Source organism: Lepeophtheirus salmonis, chromosome 2 (genome assembly GCF_016086655.4).
Source record: "Lepeophtheirus salmonis chromosome 2, UVic_Lsal_1.4, whole genome shotgun sequence".
NCBI classification, from domain to species: domain Eukaryota; kingdom Metazoa; phylum Arthropoda; class Copepoda; order Siphonostomatoida; family Caligidae; genus Lepeophtheirus; species Lepeophtheirus salmonis.
Genome location: NC_052132.2, coordinates 37,828,791 through 37,850,541, shown reverse-complemented (window position 1 = coordinate 37,850,541; position 21,751 = coordinate 37,828,791). Strand labels below are relative to the sequence as shown.

At 30.4% G+C, this 21,751-nt stretch overlaps 1 protein-coding gene across 1 annotated transcript in view; it reads left to right on the top strand.

Moving 5' to 3' along the window:
• Window positions 1-19,591: 19,591 nt before the first annotated feature.
• LOC121113799 (uncharacterized) overlaps window positions 19,592-21,751 on the top strand; it is a 38,872-nt gene continuing 36,712 nt past the window's right edge. Inside the window, 4 exon segments of the mRNA XM_071886813.1 lie at window positions 19,592-20,033; window positions 20,086-20,219; window positions 20,284-20,385; window positions 21,112-21,456. Of these exon segments, the coding sequence (XP_071742914.1) occupies window positions 20,175-20,219; window positions 20,284-20,385; window positions 21,112-21,456 (492 nt within the window). The 5' untranslated portion in view covers window positions 19,592-20,033; window positions 20,086-20,174.

Sequence of the window (21,751 nt, the reverse complement as noted above, 5' to 3'; positions counted from 1 at the left end):
TAGTAAGAACGTTACGATGAACATCCTCGTCCGCATTTTCCTTTCCCGCGCATCATTTCTAGGGGTTGTCAAAAAAAAAAAAAAAAAAAAATATCTTAAGGTATTTTGTATAATTATAGCTAAAGACATAGCACGTCTAAAAAACACCCACCTAGGGCCATAACTACGTTTTTTATTAGGGGGAGTGACAACAATTTTGACAAAACTTTTAAGTGTTATGGCGGTTTTTGATATAATATTTAAAAAATATATATTAAATGATCTCATATAAAAAGCCTATTTTTTCACATGCACGGACACATTGCAGAATGACCACTTATGTAACTATGATTCTCATCCATGTTATTTCAGTTTTTATAGAATAAAATCTTTAATTATTTGCCAGAAATTGTAATGATCAAGTGTTCATTAATCGTCTCTAACTATACAACTCTCAATTGATGTTTATCATTCTTAGAGAAACTTACACCAGTCCCTGCAAAAAGGAATACAAAAAATATTCACCCAAAAAAAATCCAAACATGAACAGCTGACAAAAAAATAAATGGTACTACATTTTTGTGTTAGTTAGGTAACGCCTTGATTTACAATACACACTTAATGATTCTAATTCCTGGGAAATAATTAAACATTTTATCTTTAAAATTGGATTAAAGTGAATAGGAATACTAATTAAATAATATTGCAGCATTGAATCATCATCACATATATTTATTATGTTTTCAAGCAAAGTGTCCGTTCGGCAAAAATGTTTTCGGCAAAGTATCCTAAAACCCTAATTTTCACTCAGTAAAGTCATAAACAAAACAAATAAATTACAATTGTTGAATTAGTTCAATAATGGTATGTGATTATTCTACAAATACCCAAGGATCACAGTTTTTGATTAATACCATCACCGGAAGGAGGTAATGAAATCCCAAGTCAAGGTTTTACAAAAGAGATAGAGCAACGTAGCTCAGTGGACAACGTGCAAGTGAGCAATTATCTTCTTGAACTAAATGTGTGTAGGTTCGATTAATGATTGCAATTCGTGGTGAATAATTGAACATTTTGGGGTTTTTTTGTGTTGTTTTTTTTTGGGCAAAATGTCCTAGAACCATTTCTTCAATGACTTTTTTTAATATATTTAAAAGAAATCATATTACATCGTTATTTTATAATTATACGATTTAATCCTTGAAAAAATAGCTTTTCTACCTTATTTGCTCAAAAAGATTTTTCGATTAGTCCTTTGATGAAAACTAACTAAAAAATCTCACACTTGGAATAAAAATCCTCGCCTAAGAGCGGTCACACTTAGGTTAACCCCGTAAATTCGTTGACCACTTTGGCACTGTTGAACGAGTATTTATGCGTTTCTTTAAACTAAGAAAAGCGAGAATTGAAGACATCATCGATTACAAGGACCTAATCTTGTTCAATCATATGGTTTCGTTTTTTGAGAACTTGAACGATTTCAATAGGATCCATGAATACCATTTTACAAAATCTGACTGGCATGAATAATTTTTTAATAATGACAATGAAGTTAAAATTTTGACTACATAAATTCATTTGTTGACAGCAAATTCTGTTTTTTAAACAAAATATTTGAAATTTGGAAACAAGAAATTCGTTGTAGTGACGGGCCTGAGAATACCAAATCATTATACGTCTAAGAAATTAAATTAAATTTAAAAAAATAATTTGAATGATCATTTATACATTTTCAAAAAAGAGAGTACATATGTGTACCTCTTAATTTAACCCTCTTGGAGTCTTTATTTACTTCAAAGAATAGAACCTAAATCCAAAAAGGAGCCTCCAAGTTCTAGAAGGGATAAAACCGTGATTATGATCTATCTTTGCTGGTTGACTAGTTTGAGATTACATTTTATTTTTGATTCTTGAAATTTATAATATCCTTTAATTTAAAAATAAAAGGAATTTCTTATAACTATTTCTACAATTTATTTGACATTTTAGTTATGAAATATCCCTTAGTAGACAGATGTCCAGTGAACCCATTTAAAAAAAAAAAGATTGTTAAGTGCAAGAATTTATAATGTGGGTCTAATTCTGGAGTTTCAGTAGAATAAAATTTAAATGATGTTTTTCAAAATGAAAAAGTGTAGTTTTGTTGTAAAATGGTTAGAAGTACTTTTTTTTATCCTTATACAAGCAGCACATAATATAATTATTCGTGACAAAAAGAAATGAAAGATATGAAGTGATTATGTGGGTTTATTGCTCTACCTCTGAATTCATAGGCGGTACTCTACTCCAAGGACTATAATTTAACTGTTCCAGAGTAATGCCCTATGCTAATTTGATCTCAAGGGATATATTCAATAAAAAAATTACCTTTTGTAACACTTTAAAAAGGGGGTTTGAAAGTATAAATCGTATATCCAAACAAAGTATGACTTCATCAAGATCAATAGCAATATTATAAATGATTTAGACTTATGTCCTTTATTAAACTATATAAGCATATAAATAACATTTTATAAGATTTTGCCACCGTCAGCCGTCACCGCACGCTTGATCCTGTACCTGAAGCTGGGACATGGTGTTTTTGACGCGAGAAGGATACCAATAACATTTGATTGTGACAACACTATTACCCAATAAATATAAAAATATCCAAATTGTTGCAGTTTTGATCCTTTCTCAAATCCAAACTTGAGTATCAAACATAATACCCACAAAATGAAATGTCATGTTTTTATGGATCAAATAGTCCATGATGAAAATCGACTTAAAACGAAGGGAAATCTTATAATAATAAACATAATAAAGTTGGCCTGATGCACCATGCTGCCCTTTTTTGATCTTGTTTGTTTTTACAATAAATAATTGTTTCGTGAAAAAACTATAAAATAACTTTTGGAAGATCGTTTATTCATCTAAAATAGTTATTTTTTATAAAGTGCTATATTTTGATTGTATTTTCAGATAAAAGGGATATTTAAATTAAGAAACTTTAAATATATAGATCAATACGAGTAAAACTTTATATTTTTTCGCTTTTTAACTCCATTCCCCCCCAACATTTCAAAAAAATATTTTAAGAACTTGTCTAATATTTATGTACTAGCTAAGGATCACTTGGCATTGCTTGGACCAAGGAGTGAGAGGGAAATCACATTGAAAAGGGTCAAATTAATTGAAAAATAAAAAAAATATTCAGAAAATACTTATATATTCTACATAGACTAATAATTATAACATGAATGTTTCGTTGCTGTCGAAAAAGATCCTGACAATTATATTTCCTATTTTATCGGTTTTTTGAAACTATATCAATTAGTTTAAATTAGCTAAATAGCAAATCCCTCATCCCTCCCCCCCCCCCACAAAAAAACCCACTTTTTTAACCTTAGTAGTATTATTATGAATATGAAAAAAAAATATTGTGTTATAAACTTCAAGTATCATACCAACATATATGCATCTAAAAAAGTTGTCTAGATGAGAAGTACATTTTTTATTTAATTCAAAAATTCCCAAATCCAAATTCACGAAGAAAATTGAAAAAACTTTTTTGCACCAATTTTGTTAAAAAAAATAGTTAATAGATTTATTGGAATGGTAAAATAAACACAAACCTACAAATATTTTTTTCAAACTAGTATGAAAAAAAAGTTATGAAGAATAATGTTGTAAAAAAAATAATATTCGATAACTCGTTCATCTTTGCAGGATATTTAAAAGGATTTATATCCAAAATATATCTTTTTTTTTGCATTTCTTTAAAAAAAAAAAAAAAATGGGAATTGACTTATGATGGAAAATTGGAAAAAAAATTGAAAATTTATACAGAAAATAGCAGATATTTCAGTTAGACATCAATTTTTATTTGCAAACCAATCCCCATACAAATTTCTACAAACTTTATCCTATTTACTAAAACCAATTTCCATTGGAAGTTCCTTTTTTTTGCCACCTGAAATAAACGAAATTATAATTTTCACTAATATTTTTTTGGCCTATAACTTTTTTAATTTTGAATAAATTTAGGAAACGTAGTAATATTTGATAAAAAAATTGATTTTAAAATTTCTATATTCTAAGTGGATTTTTAACGCTCATTAAACCAAATATATTAAAAAAATATCCCCCACCTATTTGTGCAGTATGTAAGAAGTATTGATGGGACGATTAATGAGTGTTGTAGAATCATGTGTTTTTTCTATGCTCGCGATCGGCATCGGGAAAATAATGTTTAATTTGCGATTCCAATTTTTGTTTATTATTTTATTTAACTATTTATTACTTTTCTAAGGTATGAAAAAAAATATATATAATAACAAGGAATTTTTGTATTTTACTAGAAAATTTAATATTCGAATTTTTTCTTTTGAAATTTCAATTAAACAAAAAAAAAAGTTCTCCTTTATGAAAAAAAAGCAAGAACGAAAATTGTCTTTTAATATTTAAAAATAAAACAAATATTTAATCTCTAACAAAAGTTATTGCGGGTACTTCAGTAAGTGAATATGTTTCGACATTTTTGTTTTAAATCTTTAGTATTAAAAGTATTGAAACAACCATACCGTTTCTTTTTGATCAAAACAACACTATTATCTATTAAATATCCAATTTGTTGATGTTTTGATCATTTTTCAAATCAAATTTGAGCATCAACTATACAGCCCACGAAATGAAATGTCAGGTTTTTGTGGATCAAATAGTGAATTATGAAAATCGACTTTACGTTCGTTAGGATTTAGAAAATTTTCATATCTCCACTAGTATCTATATTAATAAAGCAAAATTATCAGTCTATAAATAGTGCTCCCTGATGTATATAATAAATATATTTTGATATAAAAATTATAATGGAGTCGTATTAATGAAATATTGCAGGCGTGTGAACTGTGCATGAATAACAAGAGTACTGTTTATGTTTTTGTTATTGCTCTCTAATGTATACCATCATTCAAATGCATTTAGCATTTAGAGTACATATTGGGATCTGAATAAAAGATAAACGTTGCATCTAAGAATTAATATTGTTTGTTTTGTTATTGAGCGTTCTAAATACTAAAATACTTAGGAGTCATTCCAGCATATTTATAACTTTTTCAAACAGCTCTTTTTTTATTTATTAACTCATTCGTGAGGAAAGAACCCGCCCATATGAACTGATATCAATTTCTAAAGGAGTTCTCTTCAAAATTATTAATGCAAAGTTAGTATGTCTGTCGACGCCTGATAATTTTAGGCAATTCAAGTTACTACCACTAGTATACATATATCAGTGTTGAAACTCTAGTATATTAATAAAGTAAAGTAGTTTTTTTTCTATACTTTTATGTCTGCCATCTTTAAAGTCATTTTTTTATTCTAGATACTTGATATATGAAAAAATAATATATTGAGCGTGTCATACTAAAAAAATATATCTATACAAGGATTACTGTACATAATATATTAAATGTATTATGTTGTATAAAAACGGTATATAAAAATGAATGAAATATCAGGGGGTGTAGCTAAAGCTCCGCAAAGAAGTACTTTAGCCTCTAGACCAGGTTTTTTACGTCAGACCTGATAAATGAAAGAATGAGCAGGGTGGGCCCCATAATATTAAATATTCTTTTTTGTAACTTGTAACAGTGACAGATTCATTTTCAGCAAACTTTCTCGTGGAGATGTTTCTATGAGTTACTAAACTACATTTCATGGACTCATAATTCTCAGAGTGTAACGTTCCAGAAAACTTTTGGTAGATGTTTTGCTTCATTGCAATGATGAAGATTCTACTCTGTCAAAACTGCAATACTTTTGCTACATATTAAGGAACTAGCTTTCTGGTCCTTTGAAGAAATATTTTACTCTCTACTCTTCTTTGAAAACACGACAATTGGTGTCCACTTTTCACTTTTTTAGTAGCCGTAATGAAGAGTAAAGGAAATGGGATCTCAAAATGAAAGAACCGGAAAGATACATAATTGTGGGATACCCAAACGGAGATGAAGAAAATGAATGTAGCTCCTGTTGGTGCTACATGTGCACCAAATATATATTTCTTGAAATATATAGAACAAGACAAAGATACTCTATAGTTCTTTAAAAGACATAAAATACACTATATCAATAGTAAATGTAAGGAATATAGCAATCAATATCTTCTAGTTTTCCCAACAACATATTCAAATTTTATCACAAAGTTTCGAGTTCTATACGTTTTGTAAAGCAAATTCAAGTACTCTCTAGCTCCTTACGTCATCCTTAAAAAAGTTATCAAACTGTTATTATAATTCTTGAGGAGAGGACATCTAAATATTTAGTAACTGTGTGAGAGTGTGCTCATGGAAAACAGAGAGTAACACTAACTAAGGATTTTTTGAGAAGTTATCCTCCATATTATTATAGCAAAAATTGTTTTTTAGTCAACATTGTATTAAACACCAATATATTTATACTTAATATTATGAAGTCAAATCCGGATATATGAAACTACTATTTTTTAGATGAAAAGTTGACTATATCTGGATTCTCTTATATTCGAAGTATATAAGAAACCACAATTTTTGGATACTTATGTAAATCAGTAAATTTGACAATGCATTTTTCAATGCAATCAGTGTTTGATTAGATCCTGTTTTTGACGATTTATAGTTTACCTTTCAGAAAAAGTGTTCGTAGTAGGGCGCTCAATATACGTAACCATATTTATTAAAAAGTAATGTGAAATGAATTTAAAAAGTAACATACAGTAAAAAAAAAAAATTGGCTTTAGCTAACGATTTTTACCTCCCAAAAAGGAAAAATCCTTAGGGGAATTCTGCATTCACATTAATTTCTATGAAAATGTGTAAAATATCTTGACTTTATGCGGATTTTTTACTTCATGTTTCTTCAATGTGAAGTATTTTTGATATTAAAAATTGGTATCTGAGAAAACAGGTTTGACTGTATATACTTGTGTTAAGACTCAGGCCAGCACCAAATTTATTTTTTGGTTCGGTCACAAGTGATTTTTTCTATACTGATTTGGACCGATCTTTCGGTCCAGACCGCTGTCTCAGACCGTGGACCGATTTCTTTCGGACTCATTTTGTAGACCAATTTTGATTCGGTCTCACTATATGGGCCGATTTTTTTTTACGGTCTCAATTTATGGACCGATTTTCTTCTGTTTCATAAATAATGAGAGACCATTTTTTTTCTAGATCAACTGTCATTCATTTCTTTCAAAAAATCTCAAAAGTACACGATAAGTTCTAGAACGAATACTGTATACATATAAGAGATGGCGGATCAAAATTAATCCGACCTATCTCTGTTTAAACTTCGTATAACGTCATTGTACTTGAAAAAATATATGATGTCATGTTATAAGCCATTTATCTGTAAAATCGGTCAAAACAGATTTTTTTGCGGCCAAACTAGGCTAATTTTTTTCTTTAGACCGATATCGACCGAATTTTTATATGAGAGCAGTCTAGACCGACCTTTTTTGTTGGGCCGAATAAGTTCGTTCCAACAAAAAATATAACAGCCTCAGTTTCCAGACCGAAACCAACACTAGTATATACCCAGTTAGTGATGTAGTTCACCAGCCTGGACTCGGAACTAGTGTTGTCACGATACCAATATTTTCGAGGCGATTCCGATAATATAATTGGTATTTTATATATGGCTAGCTTGTAGAAATGTTGACCTTTTTATATAAGAGACAACCTGCTATTTTTTATGAAGAACAATTTTCGGGGGAGGCTATCTTGTGATTAACGGGCTTGATGTCTCTACATGTGTAGGGTTCAATATCAATTTAGTATAATATTTTTTTTACATCAGTAGCACAAAGCCACAATAGTATCATTATATAGCATAGCACTACTCGTAATCAAGCAGATCCATACCTGGCTCAGACTCTGAACAATGCAAACTCAGAAGAATGTACTCGAATCCAGCTCTTTTGCCTTACCTATATTTTATTTAACTTTTTACCAGAAATATATAACTGAGTGCAGCACATACGTATTGATATGAAATGTTTAATATCAAAAATAATAATTAATTAATTATCTGTACAAAAATGCGTAGGGCTCATCTACTATTTACAATGCCCTTTGTATACATATATATATATATATCTCGAAATCCCAGTTTCCCGGGATTTCTGGGGTTTTTATACCTGCGGAAAATCCCACATTTAATTATTTAATAATAGAAGATTTATCTAATTATGTAAAATTCATTAAATTTCTTCGTTGAATATATTTTAAATGAAGAAAAAAAAAGAGAGATATATATTTTAGTGATGCGCAAGTAGACTTTTAGGCTGCGAGTCGGGTTGTGTATTTTCGAATTATACACCAATAAATTAACTCTTTCATCTCTTGGTATTTATGATGTTCTTTTGCAGGTCAGATCAAGTTTCGGTATTACCAACAGCTGGAGCTGTTGGTAATGATCAAATAAATAAAATATGCATATATGAGTAACCAAGGGCGCCATCAGGAATATATATATATATATATTGGAAGGGGGTTGGTAAATGGAATTGTTTTTTGTTTAAAAAACAAAACAAAAATGGAAATAAATATGACAAATTAATTTTTTGGACATACATTTCAAAATCCATAGTTATTTTCAAAAAATAATCATTTTGTGAAAAAAATTTCAAATATTAATTTTTAGGGGGGAAAAAAATTCGAAAATCCACATTTATTTACACAAAATTGAATTTTTTGAGAACCAAAAATCAAAATTCGACAGCTACTCAGAAAAAAATCCCCCGGACGACCCCAGTAAGACTATTTTAAATTTATTTTAAACTTCTTAAAGTATAAAAGAAAATATTAAACAGTATTTATTATTTACTAACGGAATACCGAGACATAAAAATATATTTCCCGGGATCCTGCTCAACAACCATTTCCCGAGAAATGAGAAACTTGTGTGTGTACTCAAACTTTCCATTTTATTTATTGGTGAAATTGAATCAGAAAGTAGGTAAGTGGCCTTTAGTCCTATTTAGTAGTCCTCCATAAAAAACCATAAAATAATTAAAACGGAGTTAGTAATGACATGTATTCATATTTTAATGTTTGTATTGTTGTGTTATACGAATAAATAATAAACAACGTTCAAACATGAAATATGATCCACAAATGGATTTGAGTCTTTTTACCTTCTCTTTGGTTGTGTGTTTGGTAGGAATGTGTGGGGATGGGATTTTGTTGAACGCTGGGAGACCAATTACTATTTAGCAAATAAACTACCACATTAAAAATAGTATTATTAGGGGCGTTTTACTAGATTTTTTTGTTAGGATAACAAAATTTATTATTTTGTAATTTTTTTCCAAAAAATTACATTTTTTGTGAGTAGCCTCTGGATTTATGAATTTTGTTTCCAGAAAATTAAATATTTGATTTTTTTTTCCAAAAAAAATTAATATTTTTTTGGTATTATTATTTTACTATTTATTTTTAAAACAATTTACCCCAAAAATATGGAAGAATTCTTCTTTTTCATGAGGATGTTAACATCAGTACGATCTATTAAGCAATGAACAAAAAAGAAGAAAGGGGTAACTCAACAACCGTTTTTCCTTTTCTAACGATTAAACAGTGTTTTTTTGTTACAAAAATGCCATCCCTAGTTATTATATATATATATTTTTTAGAAGAAAACTTTATTAGTTGTTTTGTTATCCTCCAATTGGGAATATATTAGTGTTGTTTATTTATATATTCTTGCTGTCTTGTGACAAAATGAGACAACTAAAAATACACTCTATATTTTTTGTATTAGCGAAATTACGCCATGACAAAGCAAGTTGCAAAATTAAGACCAAGTGATCATTATTTGTCTAAATGTTGTTTTTACTCAACCTTTTTCTTCTGTTCTTTTAGGGTATTGAGGGCCTTATAAATATCGTTCTATGTCTAATTATATTCCCTTCATGAATTCAAAAGGTGATTTTTATGAAGAGAAGGAAAAATTACATGTGTAACGTGGAAAAATGATGGGGTAACCTCATCTATGGTATCTTAAAAGCTACATCTTATAGGAGGGAGGGGGGTAGTTTTCATTTAACCTAAAGAACATTTCCTAAAGCAAATAAGCGCGTTTCGCAACTTTGTTTTATAGGTTGGGTACTCCATAATGTGTATTTTCCATTTCCTGTATTTTTAAGTTCACAAGTCCTCTTTATTGTTCCGTGATGAATAGGCATTGATATTTTGTTTCTGCAATGATATTTCCCTTCTTCTTTTTAACAAAATTCAATGTCCTTTGTCCAAGTGGTATAATAGGGATTTTGAGGACAGGGAATGAATAAGTTTCGTATATTCAGAAATATATCTTTTTGTAACTAAAAAATCTTCAAACAGTTTACTTCCCTTCAAATCCTAACGTAAATAAGTACTTAGCCACGCCAGCACTAAAATAAATAGTTTAATATTTTAAAACTATATTGGTCCTTAGTAGAAGTTACATATGATATAATAACCATTAATGAACAAATTGAATACTTACTTCAACATTATATTTTATAATAGTGAATTGATAATCATCAAAGTATTTGCAGAAAATAATATTACATTTAGTAGACTCAAGGAGATATATAAATATTACTTCTACATTAATAACTTATGATCAAACAATACATATATTTTACAAACATGACATATACCATTTACATTCCATCTTCATGTTTCATATTCATCGTTGGGATAGATAAATAATCAAAACACATCAATAAAAAAAAACTTTTTGAAAACTCGATAATTAACTCCAGAATTTGGAAATAAACATGAACTCAGAAAATCAATATTAATATAGCAAACTTTGTCTGTCTGTATATATGACAACAAGTCACCGGGTGCACTACGTATATTGATCTATTAGGTATATCATAAACATATTTCGATAATAATTATTCCAGTGCACTTTCAGTATATGTTAAGATTGGAATAAACTGTACACTCTGACATGGTAAAATTAACTTTGTATGTTTTAACTAATGAGCGCTCGGAAGACTTAAGTACTCTCCAGTCATCCCAATCCATTTTTTTCTACAACTCTTATTATTAATCTTTTATTCTTGAGGAGAGAACACGCCGAATGAATTGATAGATATAAGTATTGAGTTGTTACGTGTGAGTCTGCTCATGAGAAACGGAGAGTAACACTGACCATTTCTTGGGCAATTTTTTTAAAATTATTAAAGCAAAATGTGTCTTTTAGCCGACAACTCATTACTCCAGGCAATGCCTGTACTACTGATATATATAATAAATTAAAAATCTAAGATATACGGTGTGCGCCAATGAAATGAGACTTCTTTTTTTTAAATTGAAAGTTTATTGTGAAATAATGGTTACAAATTTAATTTTCAAAGTATGCGCCTTTGCTAGCCACACATTTACCCCATCTTTTAGCAATTTATGGATGCCTTTCCAAAAAAAATTGTTCGGCTTTGGCAACAAACAAAGCATCAATCCATTTTTTGGCTTCAGCGTGAGATTCGAAGTGTAAATCATTTAGTGCATGGCCCACCGATGCAAACAAGCGATAATCGGAAGGCGCCAGGTCTGTTGAGTAAGCCGCATGAGTAAGAAGTACCCAGTTGTACGATTCAACAAGTTGGCAGGTGGTTATAGAGCGATATGGTGGTGCGTTGTCATCAAGGAAAATTACCTTGTGTTGCCTGGCTTCATGTTTTGAGCATTTTTGGCGTATAGCATAGTTCAAATCGGCCAATTTTTCTTGGTAGTGATCACTATTAACGCTCTTCTTTCGTTTAGCTATCGTTTTCATTCAGCAATGCTTGCAATTCAGCGTCTTCAAACTTTTTCGGTGGCCGGCCGCGCACTTCATTTCTCACGTCAAAATCACCACTTTGGTATTTTCAATCCACCTGAAGTACTGTTCCCTGCTTAGAGCATATCTCACGTAAGCTTCCACAAGCATATGATTGGCTTGAGAAGCGTTTTTCTTCAATTGGTAACAGAAAATCAATGATGTCTTCACATCGTAGTTTGTAGGGACAATGTTAGACATTTTTACGAGCCAAAAAAGTTTGTTGTTGAATAAAGCTGTTCGAACAATGATTTAAATATTGTTGACACATGTCGAAATAAGCATTTAGATTTTTGGACCAGTTTATAATGTCCAAATGGCGACACCTAGGGATCAATAGCCGAAATTCTCATTTCATAGGCGCATACTTAGTACTATAAATATGATATACACATGATATTACAATAGAATTTCCGACTTTGTGGTCGATAAACACCCTGGAGAAGTGACAAAGTACAAAATAGTAAAATCTATTCAAAAACTACAATTTAAATTCCCTTTTTTATCTTCTAGGGAGATTATGAGATGCGAGTTTTATGGTCAAGTTATAAATTTTTAAAGGGGACACTTAAAAAATATTTCAAATACAAACGTACATTCTATGTTTATTTGAGCTACTTTTTCCTCAATATTTTACAATGGAAAGATAAACATACAACACATTTTTAATATTTGAGCTAAATTACTTAAATATTCTTGTTATTATAATTTATTTTAATTGCTAGTTGAAATAGTCTGAAAATTAAAGAAAGTTTTTTGAAATACTTATTTTCTCAAAATATGTACAACAGCTAGTCTTGTGTCAATCCTTTTTTAAGACAGAAGACTGCAGTTCTGTCCTGCACATCAATCCGGCAACCTATAAAGTTAGGTCTTCGATGACTTCACTCAACTATGTTTTCTTCTTTTTTTTAATTTCAGTTCTAGTACAGCCAGTCCCAAGGACTGATGTGAACGGTCGTAAAACTGGACTGGACCTAACAAATAAGGACTTACACAACATTATGGAAATCCCCAATCGTTTTTTAATACAAGTCATTTACAAAATGATTGTTTTTTGATTTCAAAAATTACTATATATTATTTTGTTTTCCATTTGTTTGCTTCTTTTTTCCTTATGAGTATTCTAAACGTTGATTGGTTTAATACTATTTAACTCTTGTTAAGCTATGAACATTGAACAGTTATCAACAGTTTTTAAGAAATAATTCCATTCTAGGCATGGACCTTCTTTATTGTCGTAATAAACAAATAAATATACCAACTATTCGGGTATGTAAACATTCTACTAATAAGTAAACAACGTTGATGCCCTTTAGAAATAATTGACTTAATACAGGGGCGTCCACAAGGGGTAGGCTGGAGGGGCTTTAGCCCTATTCCCCCCAAATTAAGGCATTATTGCTTTTTACTAGAAAATTCAATATTTGATTTTTTTTTTCCAAAAAAATTTAATTTTTGAAAAAAAAATTCCAAAAAATTTAATTTAATTTTTGAAAAAAAAATTCCAAAAAATTTAATTTTCTAAAGGTTTTTCAGAAAATATAATATTAAAAATTTAATTTTCTAAAGTTTTTTCAAAAAATGTAATATTTAAAATTTTAATTTTAGGATCTTTTCCAAAAAAATAATTTTTCAATTTTTTTAAATTTAATTTGTCGTTCTTTGTTTTTTTTTTAACATCCCTCCCCCCCTCAAAAAAAAAAAAAATCCTGCGGACGCTCTGAAATGATTTTTGGACCTCCATGATTGGTAGTATTTTGGTGGAAAAAAAAAATTGGCCGCCAAAACTCTAGCCCCCTACGTCAAAAATTTCTTCTTTTTTATCTATTTTCAAAGTAATAATAAGAAACTCACGAATGTTGTGATCATTAAAGCTATTTTATACTTAAAGTTAATAAACTATAGTTTTAAGATGATATAAAAAGGTCAAAAGTTGCAAAAAGATCAAATTAATCTAAATTTTTATTTTACCATGTCTACTAGAGTGTTCCATTTTTAAGGTGACCTGTTAATTCAATCTTCTGTTGTATTTTGATACAAAAATGACGTGTGTCTAGTTTCTATCTTCAAAAGCCATATTCTTTTTTTTACCTTTTTAGCCATTTGAAAATGACTTTTGTTCACAACATTCTCCAATTGTAAAGGGATTCAAAAGTTTCAATTTTAAAGTTATGTTACTGAATATTAAAAGTTTCTTTGTATAATAATGTATAGGAATATAATCAATAGTTTCCATTTTGAAGAAACACAAATCGAAGGCCAATGAACTACTTTGGATACTGAAACGATCAGAAACACTCTACCAACATTCAAATCGAATCAAATAAGTATCAGTCCTAATTTTGAAGACAAGTGGCTAAAGTAATAGAAATTACCGTTATGGGGAGTCTCAAAATCAAATGAAGTAATAATAGATTTAAAATAAACTTCGTAGAAAAATAATTCAATATTACTGAAGGGTATCAAACTTCCATGCAAATACATTAACAAGTATTTTTAATATTCATAATGTATATTTGGGATATTTTTAGATTGATGTAGCTATATATAAAAATTCATTTCCTAGATGGCATCTAGATTAATTATGAGTGAAGGTGTACAATGTACATAAATATGTGGTCAGGAACCCCATTCCATAGTACAAAACAATGAATCCTGACTTATTTACCTTATACTTTTATTTTAAAAGAGGGCATATTTATCATTGTAAGTAAATCGCTCAATAATAGCAATTTCATAACATATAATAATACTTCGGGCATGATTAAGAATGATTGATTGGTGCGAGAGAAAGATAATATATAGTATCAAACAAAAGCTGCCATTTCATTATAGCCTCAATTTTGTATGTCGATCACCATCCAGAACCTTTGAAATTGTATTTTATGATGCTCTCACTACCTTATCTAAAAAATCATTTAATGCATTTCTTAAATTCTTTTCGTTAGATATGATCAATCTTCTCATCATATTAAAATCTTCCAATCCAAAGACATTAAATGTCCTCTGTCGATGGAATCATTCGGTTAGTTTGAGAAGAGAATTACTTTTACAATTATGTTTGAATTAATTTCTTTGGGCGGTTATTAAGAATTATTTTTTTGAGAGTGTTAAAATATGCTCTTGTATCCGAAAAGTAGGGCTAAAATTTGATTTTAACCCCCGTAATATGATGAAGAATTCTTAGTAACCAAATCAATGTAACCAAATAGAGTGAACAACAGTCAATAGAGTCAACAACAGAAGATTTCATGCCTATTACATTTTCAGAGGCAGAATGCAGGTGCGCTGTTATGATGATTTTAATCTAGATATTGGACATACTGAGGTCTCAAAGATGACAAGAGAAGGGTTACAGAGTTTGAGGAAGGCCGTGATGGGGACCAATGATCCCAGATGATTGATCACAAGAAAAAAAGTGCCCGAACACAAGGGATAGTTAGCTTGTCTTGAGCTACATTGAGTCAAAGTTCAACAAAGGTGCTCACACCACCAATAAGTACCTTATTGACTCTATCGTCCTGGAATGCTAGAATTTAGATGAGAGCCTAGTTTCCAGAGCCTATGGGTGGTTCAGGATTCGAATCGAGGCAGTTATTAAGACCAATGAACCTACATTGAGTGAGTTATATTTTCAATAATTTTATCTACTAACCAGTCTTTCTCTCTTGAATAAACCTAAAAAATGACAATTTTATGTTAATGTAAAGTAAATAGATCAAAAATACCGTATTTCGTTGTTATGCCCAAGGTTATTAGAAATACAAGGTTAGACCATAAAGGAATCAGGCTTGCTATAATTTTCAATTTGATGTACTATACCGGCTGCTAGACAAGACAGTATGATTTTGACATTATAGAGTGTAACAGCGGCGCTCTAACAGTAACAGTCAAGGAAGGCGATATATAGCTAGTCTTAGTAACAGTTATACTCTATGACGTAATTATTAGAAAGTGTGGTGGAGACCAAACATCAGGCGGAAAAGCGTTACGGTATAACCTTGTCAGGGTCGTTCGTCCGCAATATATATGTACATAATTTTTTTTTTTTTTTTTAGGGGGGAGGGGGAGGGCTTGGCTTATGGAATTTTTCGGAGAAATAAAAAAGTTTATTGTTTTTAAATTTGAAAAATTACATTTTATGGAATTTTTTTAAAGAAATCTATAACTATTATAATTTTCCTTTAAAAAGAACAACAGCTGTTCACAAAAAACTAAATTTTTTAGAAAAAAATGTCTAAAATCCACAGTTATTCAGACAAAATTAAATTTTTTTGAAAAAAATTTAAAAAATCTATAGTTGTTTACAAAAAATTAAACTTATTCAAAAATATTTCAAAAATAAATTTCAAATTTGAGAAAAATATAAGAAATTTAAAAGTATTAACAGAAAATTCAATTTTGTAAAAATATTTTAGAAATCCATTGTTATTATCAAAAAATTAAATTAAATTTATTTCCAGAAAATTAAATTTTTTGCCAAAAAATTTGAAAAATTGTATATATATTGAATTTTTTGAATTTTTTTAATTTTCAATAATGAATTTTCGAGTAAAAAGCAAAAAATCCTTAATTGCGGTGGGGGCACAGCCCCTTCATCCCACCCCCTGCGGACGCCCCTGCTTGTATTTTTATTAATCTAGGTAATACCTTGTATATCAAAAAAAGCAAAGTTTATCTGTATGTGTGTATGTGCAACGTATAGTTATTTTTTAGTGTATCTTAGTATTGTGTATTGATGGATTCTTGGGAAAAAATATAAATGTAGGGCTTATTTGTAGCGTCTGTAGATAAATCTCATATTAAAAAAGAAGGAAGTATAATCAAAATTACATATACAGAATAATGAATGTCACTCTAGATTAGGCTTAAGCCCGAGAGTACGTAGCTAAAGCTCCACCAGGTTGTACTTTAGTTTCTGGACTAAATAACTCCCTGGTTCATCACGTCATAAAAAATCTCAAACTGTAATTATTATTCATTTATTCTGGAGGAAAGAACATCTAAAAGTTGAATAACTACGTGTGAATGTGTTCTTGAAAAACGGTGAGTATAGCAGAGGTTTCTTGTGAAGTTATCTTCTATTTTATTACATTAAAATTTGTCTGTTCGTCCCTTTCTTTTTTATAGAAAGGTTGGAAGACACAATAAAGATATCGACGGAAATAAGGAAATTTTTATACAGAATATTGATGAAGATTGATTTTTTCGTGTATATCAAATTTTACTATAAGACCTCTCAAGATCAAAATTAGTTCAATGTATAAAAAATTATCACGGTATCAGATCGATCTATGATTTCCAAACCAACATACAACAGATATATATAAATTTTAATTGATTACTTTTTTCTAATGATATTGAAACTCTTTTTGGATTGATCATAGAGTATCAAGTTATTAATTTAAAATAATAGAAGGTTTGGTTTAATGTCCTTTACGTAAGAACAAGCGTAATCAAAAGAACAACATCTTAGTAGCTCATGGTTACTAATCTCTTAATGATTCCTAGCAATACCCGAATAAATATAATTTTTGACACAGTTGGATAATTATGGTATCATTGGACTTCGTACATTTAGGGTAATTTCAAAGAATCATTATATGCTTGTTGCGGGGCAGAATATTCTCAGAGTAGGGACCTTGTACTTCTGAAGTCAAGGTAAAAAATTGTTTATGACTCAATTTTCCCCAATAGTGACACAAGCATTTTGAGGGATTACTATTTGAATTTTTTTTAAGGAGGAACTTTTGGTATGTAAAAAACCAGAAACTCACAAAAGACAATACGACATCCTGACAATTAGCTAAGAGATGAAAGAAATAAACTAATACCCCACTCAGTATGTAAAAAATACATACGCAGAAATTACTTGGATGTCGATCCTCAACATTGTCTTGAGTACAACAACGACTAATAATTCTCCAACAAAGACTCAGTGTTCATCTCTATCATTCATTTGCGCACACATATGGGATTAATCTGTATACCCCATATATTGTTTTATCCTTAAGAATGAAGTAATAAAAATATCAGTTTTTGGAAAATTAAAAATTAAAAAAAAAACTGTTCCGGTTGCTATCTAGAAAATGCTGAGAATTTACAACTCTAGTCAATATTTCCTCACTTCTCTTGCACCTGCCTATACTAATTAGCAGTGATGAACATGTAGTGCATTTTTTAGCTGACCCGTGTTTTTTGGAATTGGTAGTCTCAAGAATCCTTTCCGAAAACGATTCAATTATATTCAAACCCTGATTGAACCTTCGTGTATGCTCATGAAAGACAGAGCGTAACCCTCAAGATTTGTAGCTCAGTTATAATTATTGTAAGTCCTTCTTGGACTCAGAGTAGAATTGGGGATCGACATTTGAATAACTCTCGCAAATGTACTTGTTTATATCCTTTTCTCCTTCCTCCCTTGTCACAGCTGATTGTAGCTGATCTAATGAAACGTCATGAGCAGTATTCCTTATCTCCTCCAAAACATTCTTCAAATTGTCAGGGTTACCATGTTGATTTTTGTTTTCTTTTTTTAAACATCCCCATTCTACATTGGATTTTCATCATTACATGTATGGTTTTTAATTTATCCTAGAGGCTCCGGCGCCGGAATGTACATGCAAATGGGGTGGGGGAGGGTGGTTATATTTATTTACATACCAGATCACGCTTGGAAAACATAATTTTCTTTTGTCAATATTGTTTCCAAAACTATTGAAAGCTATTAAATGTTCTTTGATGTCAATATTTAATAATTTCGAGAGTTACAAGGAAATTTAGAGGAGTGTTTTTGAGGAAATCGATATTTCAAGTCCAATTTATATATAATTTTACCAAAAATTTACTCCAAGTTAAGAAACCCTCCTGCTCTATCATAAATAATATTGTGATATTTTTCATTATTGATTAATGTAACTTCTTTAGCAAATACTTCCTTTTTTAGTAACTTATAGCAATACCTTGATTACAGAAAAAAGGCCCCCTTAAACAACAATATTATAGTACATTGAGAGAATAAGAAAATATATTATATATTTCTAATAATATCTTAATATATGTATTGTTCTATAACTAAGTTATGTACAACAGTAAGTTAAGCGCGTAATGGCGAGTGTTTTATATTTTGAAGTTATATAATATAGTAACTCGAGCGAGTGAGGTAAAGGGGAGCTGTTAAAAGAAAGACAGGGGGAAATTTTGTAGGAGGGGGAGAGAGGGAAAGAAAAAAAAAAGGAGATACAGGCTCGCTATGACATGAATAGCAATGATTTACGCGGATCTAATAGGAAGCTCCTCATTAATATTCAAAATACAATCCTTTCCAACCTATAAATGTACTTACTTTTAAGTATAAATCAGGATATTATTAGTCTATCGAGTCATGTAGAGTAAAGGATCATTTCAAAAGTAGTAATAGTAGTAGTATCCTGGCTTTGATAATTTATGTATGGATTAGTTAGGTAGGGCTTACGTCGTCCCGGAAGTCCCCACCCATCTTTAATAGGTGGAGAAAGCCCATGAAGGATCCATAGTGAACATCACCAAACCTTCTTTTATTGTTAAGGAAAGGAAAAATATCAGAAATCATCTGGTATAAAGCCAATTGCATACTATTGTTACCAACTCTTTACGGCCCTCACATTTTACACATTAATTTTATATACAGCTAAGGCAGTCTTCTGCAATAATAAGTGTCACGCCCGAAATTGTATGTAAATAGATCATGATAGGCAAATATTAAATAAAATGATAAGACGGGAAGAAAATATTTATTGAGTTAAATATCTAGCTAGCTAGGGAAAAAAAGAAAAGAAAAGGAGAAAAATATTATTTGCGATATTTTGGAAACGGATCATTTTGTTAAAATTCCCGTGTTTACCTTCCTCAACTGTAAGGTATAGTTTCTGCGGCAGCCATAATGTACGCGGCAGAAGGGAGGAGACAGCTGACAATAAAATACGGGTATTTTCCCTTTGCACTCTGTGTACGTATGTGAGAGAGAGAAGAAGAAGGAAAGAAAGTGGGATTTATGTTTCTTCCTTATTAAAGTAACTACACTACTGTACGTGTGTGTCTAATTCTTTCCTTTCCTCTACTTTCTTTTTTTTTAAATGTTGTTTTCTATGTTTGATAAATGAAAGAACTTTATACATAGAAGTGAGTGAAAAGTTGTCTCTGATGGTTGGTGTGTTGTTAGTGTAATGAAAGGAAAGAAGGTTATTAGTGATTTTAGTACAAGTCGTCTCTTGAAATAATAATATTTGACAGGAGGGGATTGATTAAAAGGAGGAACGTTGATTTATTAGACACTATTAGTAATTTAATAGTAAGAGTAGTATCCCCATTTCTGGATCAAGATGCACAGTGAGTCCAACCAGAACTCTGGAAAGATGAATATGAAGGTAAGTCATAGCTAAATTAATTTGTACGATGCAAAACTCATCCATTCTTCATCATTAATTGCAGGGGGACGACAATGCAAGCTTTTTGAGAGCTGCTCGTGGAGGAAATCTAGAGAAAGTGTTGGAATATCTTAAACAATCCACAAATATCAACTCTTGTAATGCGGTAAATTCCATTGCATTCATTTCTTAGGGATGTCATCTCTTGAACATCATAGTTCCATTATTATTTTATGAGCACTCACTTGGTGGTTGCGCTATTCCCTTTTATACCCCACTCCAAAGGATCTGAATAATCATGTGAATAGAACCACCACGGAAGAGCTAAAAGTTGTCAATTGTTCGTCGTTTTGAAATATATGTATACTTTTTGTGAGATAACTTGTATGAAGATCCAACCTGTCATTCAATTTTGAACAAATTATTTTGTGTTAATTTCGTTAGCCATGGCTCCACAAACTATTCGTTAACCTATGATTTCTTTAATAATGATTAAAAGACGAGGTGAAACAATTTTATTTTGAATTTTCGTCTGACTAATTATTTTACAAATCTTTTATTTTCTTGACGTAATATATACGATATGACGAAGACAACATGAAATTAACATTGATTAGTATTCATACTTTTAACTGCATCTACCCAACAACTCAAATATCTTTTGATTAGAGCCTTTATTAAACAATTTTCTTTTATATACATATATATATATATTGCTCAATTACATCAAGTTTAATTCCACCCAATAATCTGTAGTTAGCTTCATGGGATGCATATAAAATTACATATTGTAGATTTTTTATACTGGAACATGATAATATACACACCTATGTACATATTTATATTTCCACTTTATATAAACATTTCATTTTTCTATGTACATAACATATAGAATGGACTGAATGCCCTACATTTAGCCTCGAAAGAGGGTCATGTTGAAATTGTAAGCGAGCTTTTATCGCGAGGCTCCATTGTCGACGCAGCTACCCGAAAGGGAAACACAGCCCTACATATAGCATCTCTGGCGGGTCAAGATGCTATCGTTAAAATGTTGGTTGATCATGATGCCACCGTTAATCTACAAAGTCAAAATGGTTTTACTCCACTCTATATGGCAGCTCAGGAAAACCATGTCCAAGCCGTTCATCTCTTATTAGCTTCTGGAGCAAATCAATCACTTGCAACGGAAGATGGGTTCACTCCTCTTGCAGTGGCACTACAACAAGGCCATGATCAAGTGTGTATATGCTTAAGTTAATATTGCAGTGTATTTCTTACATAACATCAATCAAAACTTATTTTAAATATAATTTAACTTTGTTGGTAATGTATGAGTTGACAATCTTTTTTTTGTACTACGAGGATTGTCTGTAGGCATTTTTTTTTTTTTGTGAATTTATTTTGCGAGAATATCATTTCCAAAGTGGCGTTTTACACAATTATTGCAATAATGTAGCATTTAGCAGAAAATCTGTCACTCATAGGTTAACAATTATCGACCGACTTATACGTGTTAAATGCGTTGATGTTTG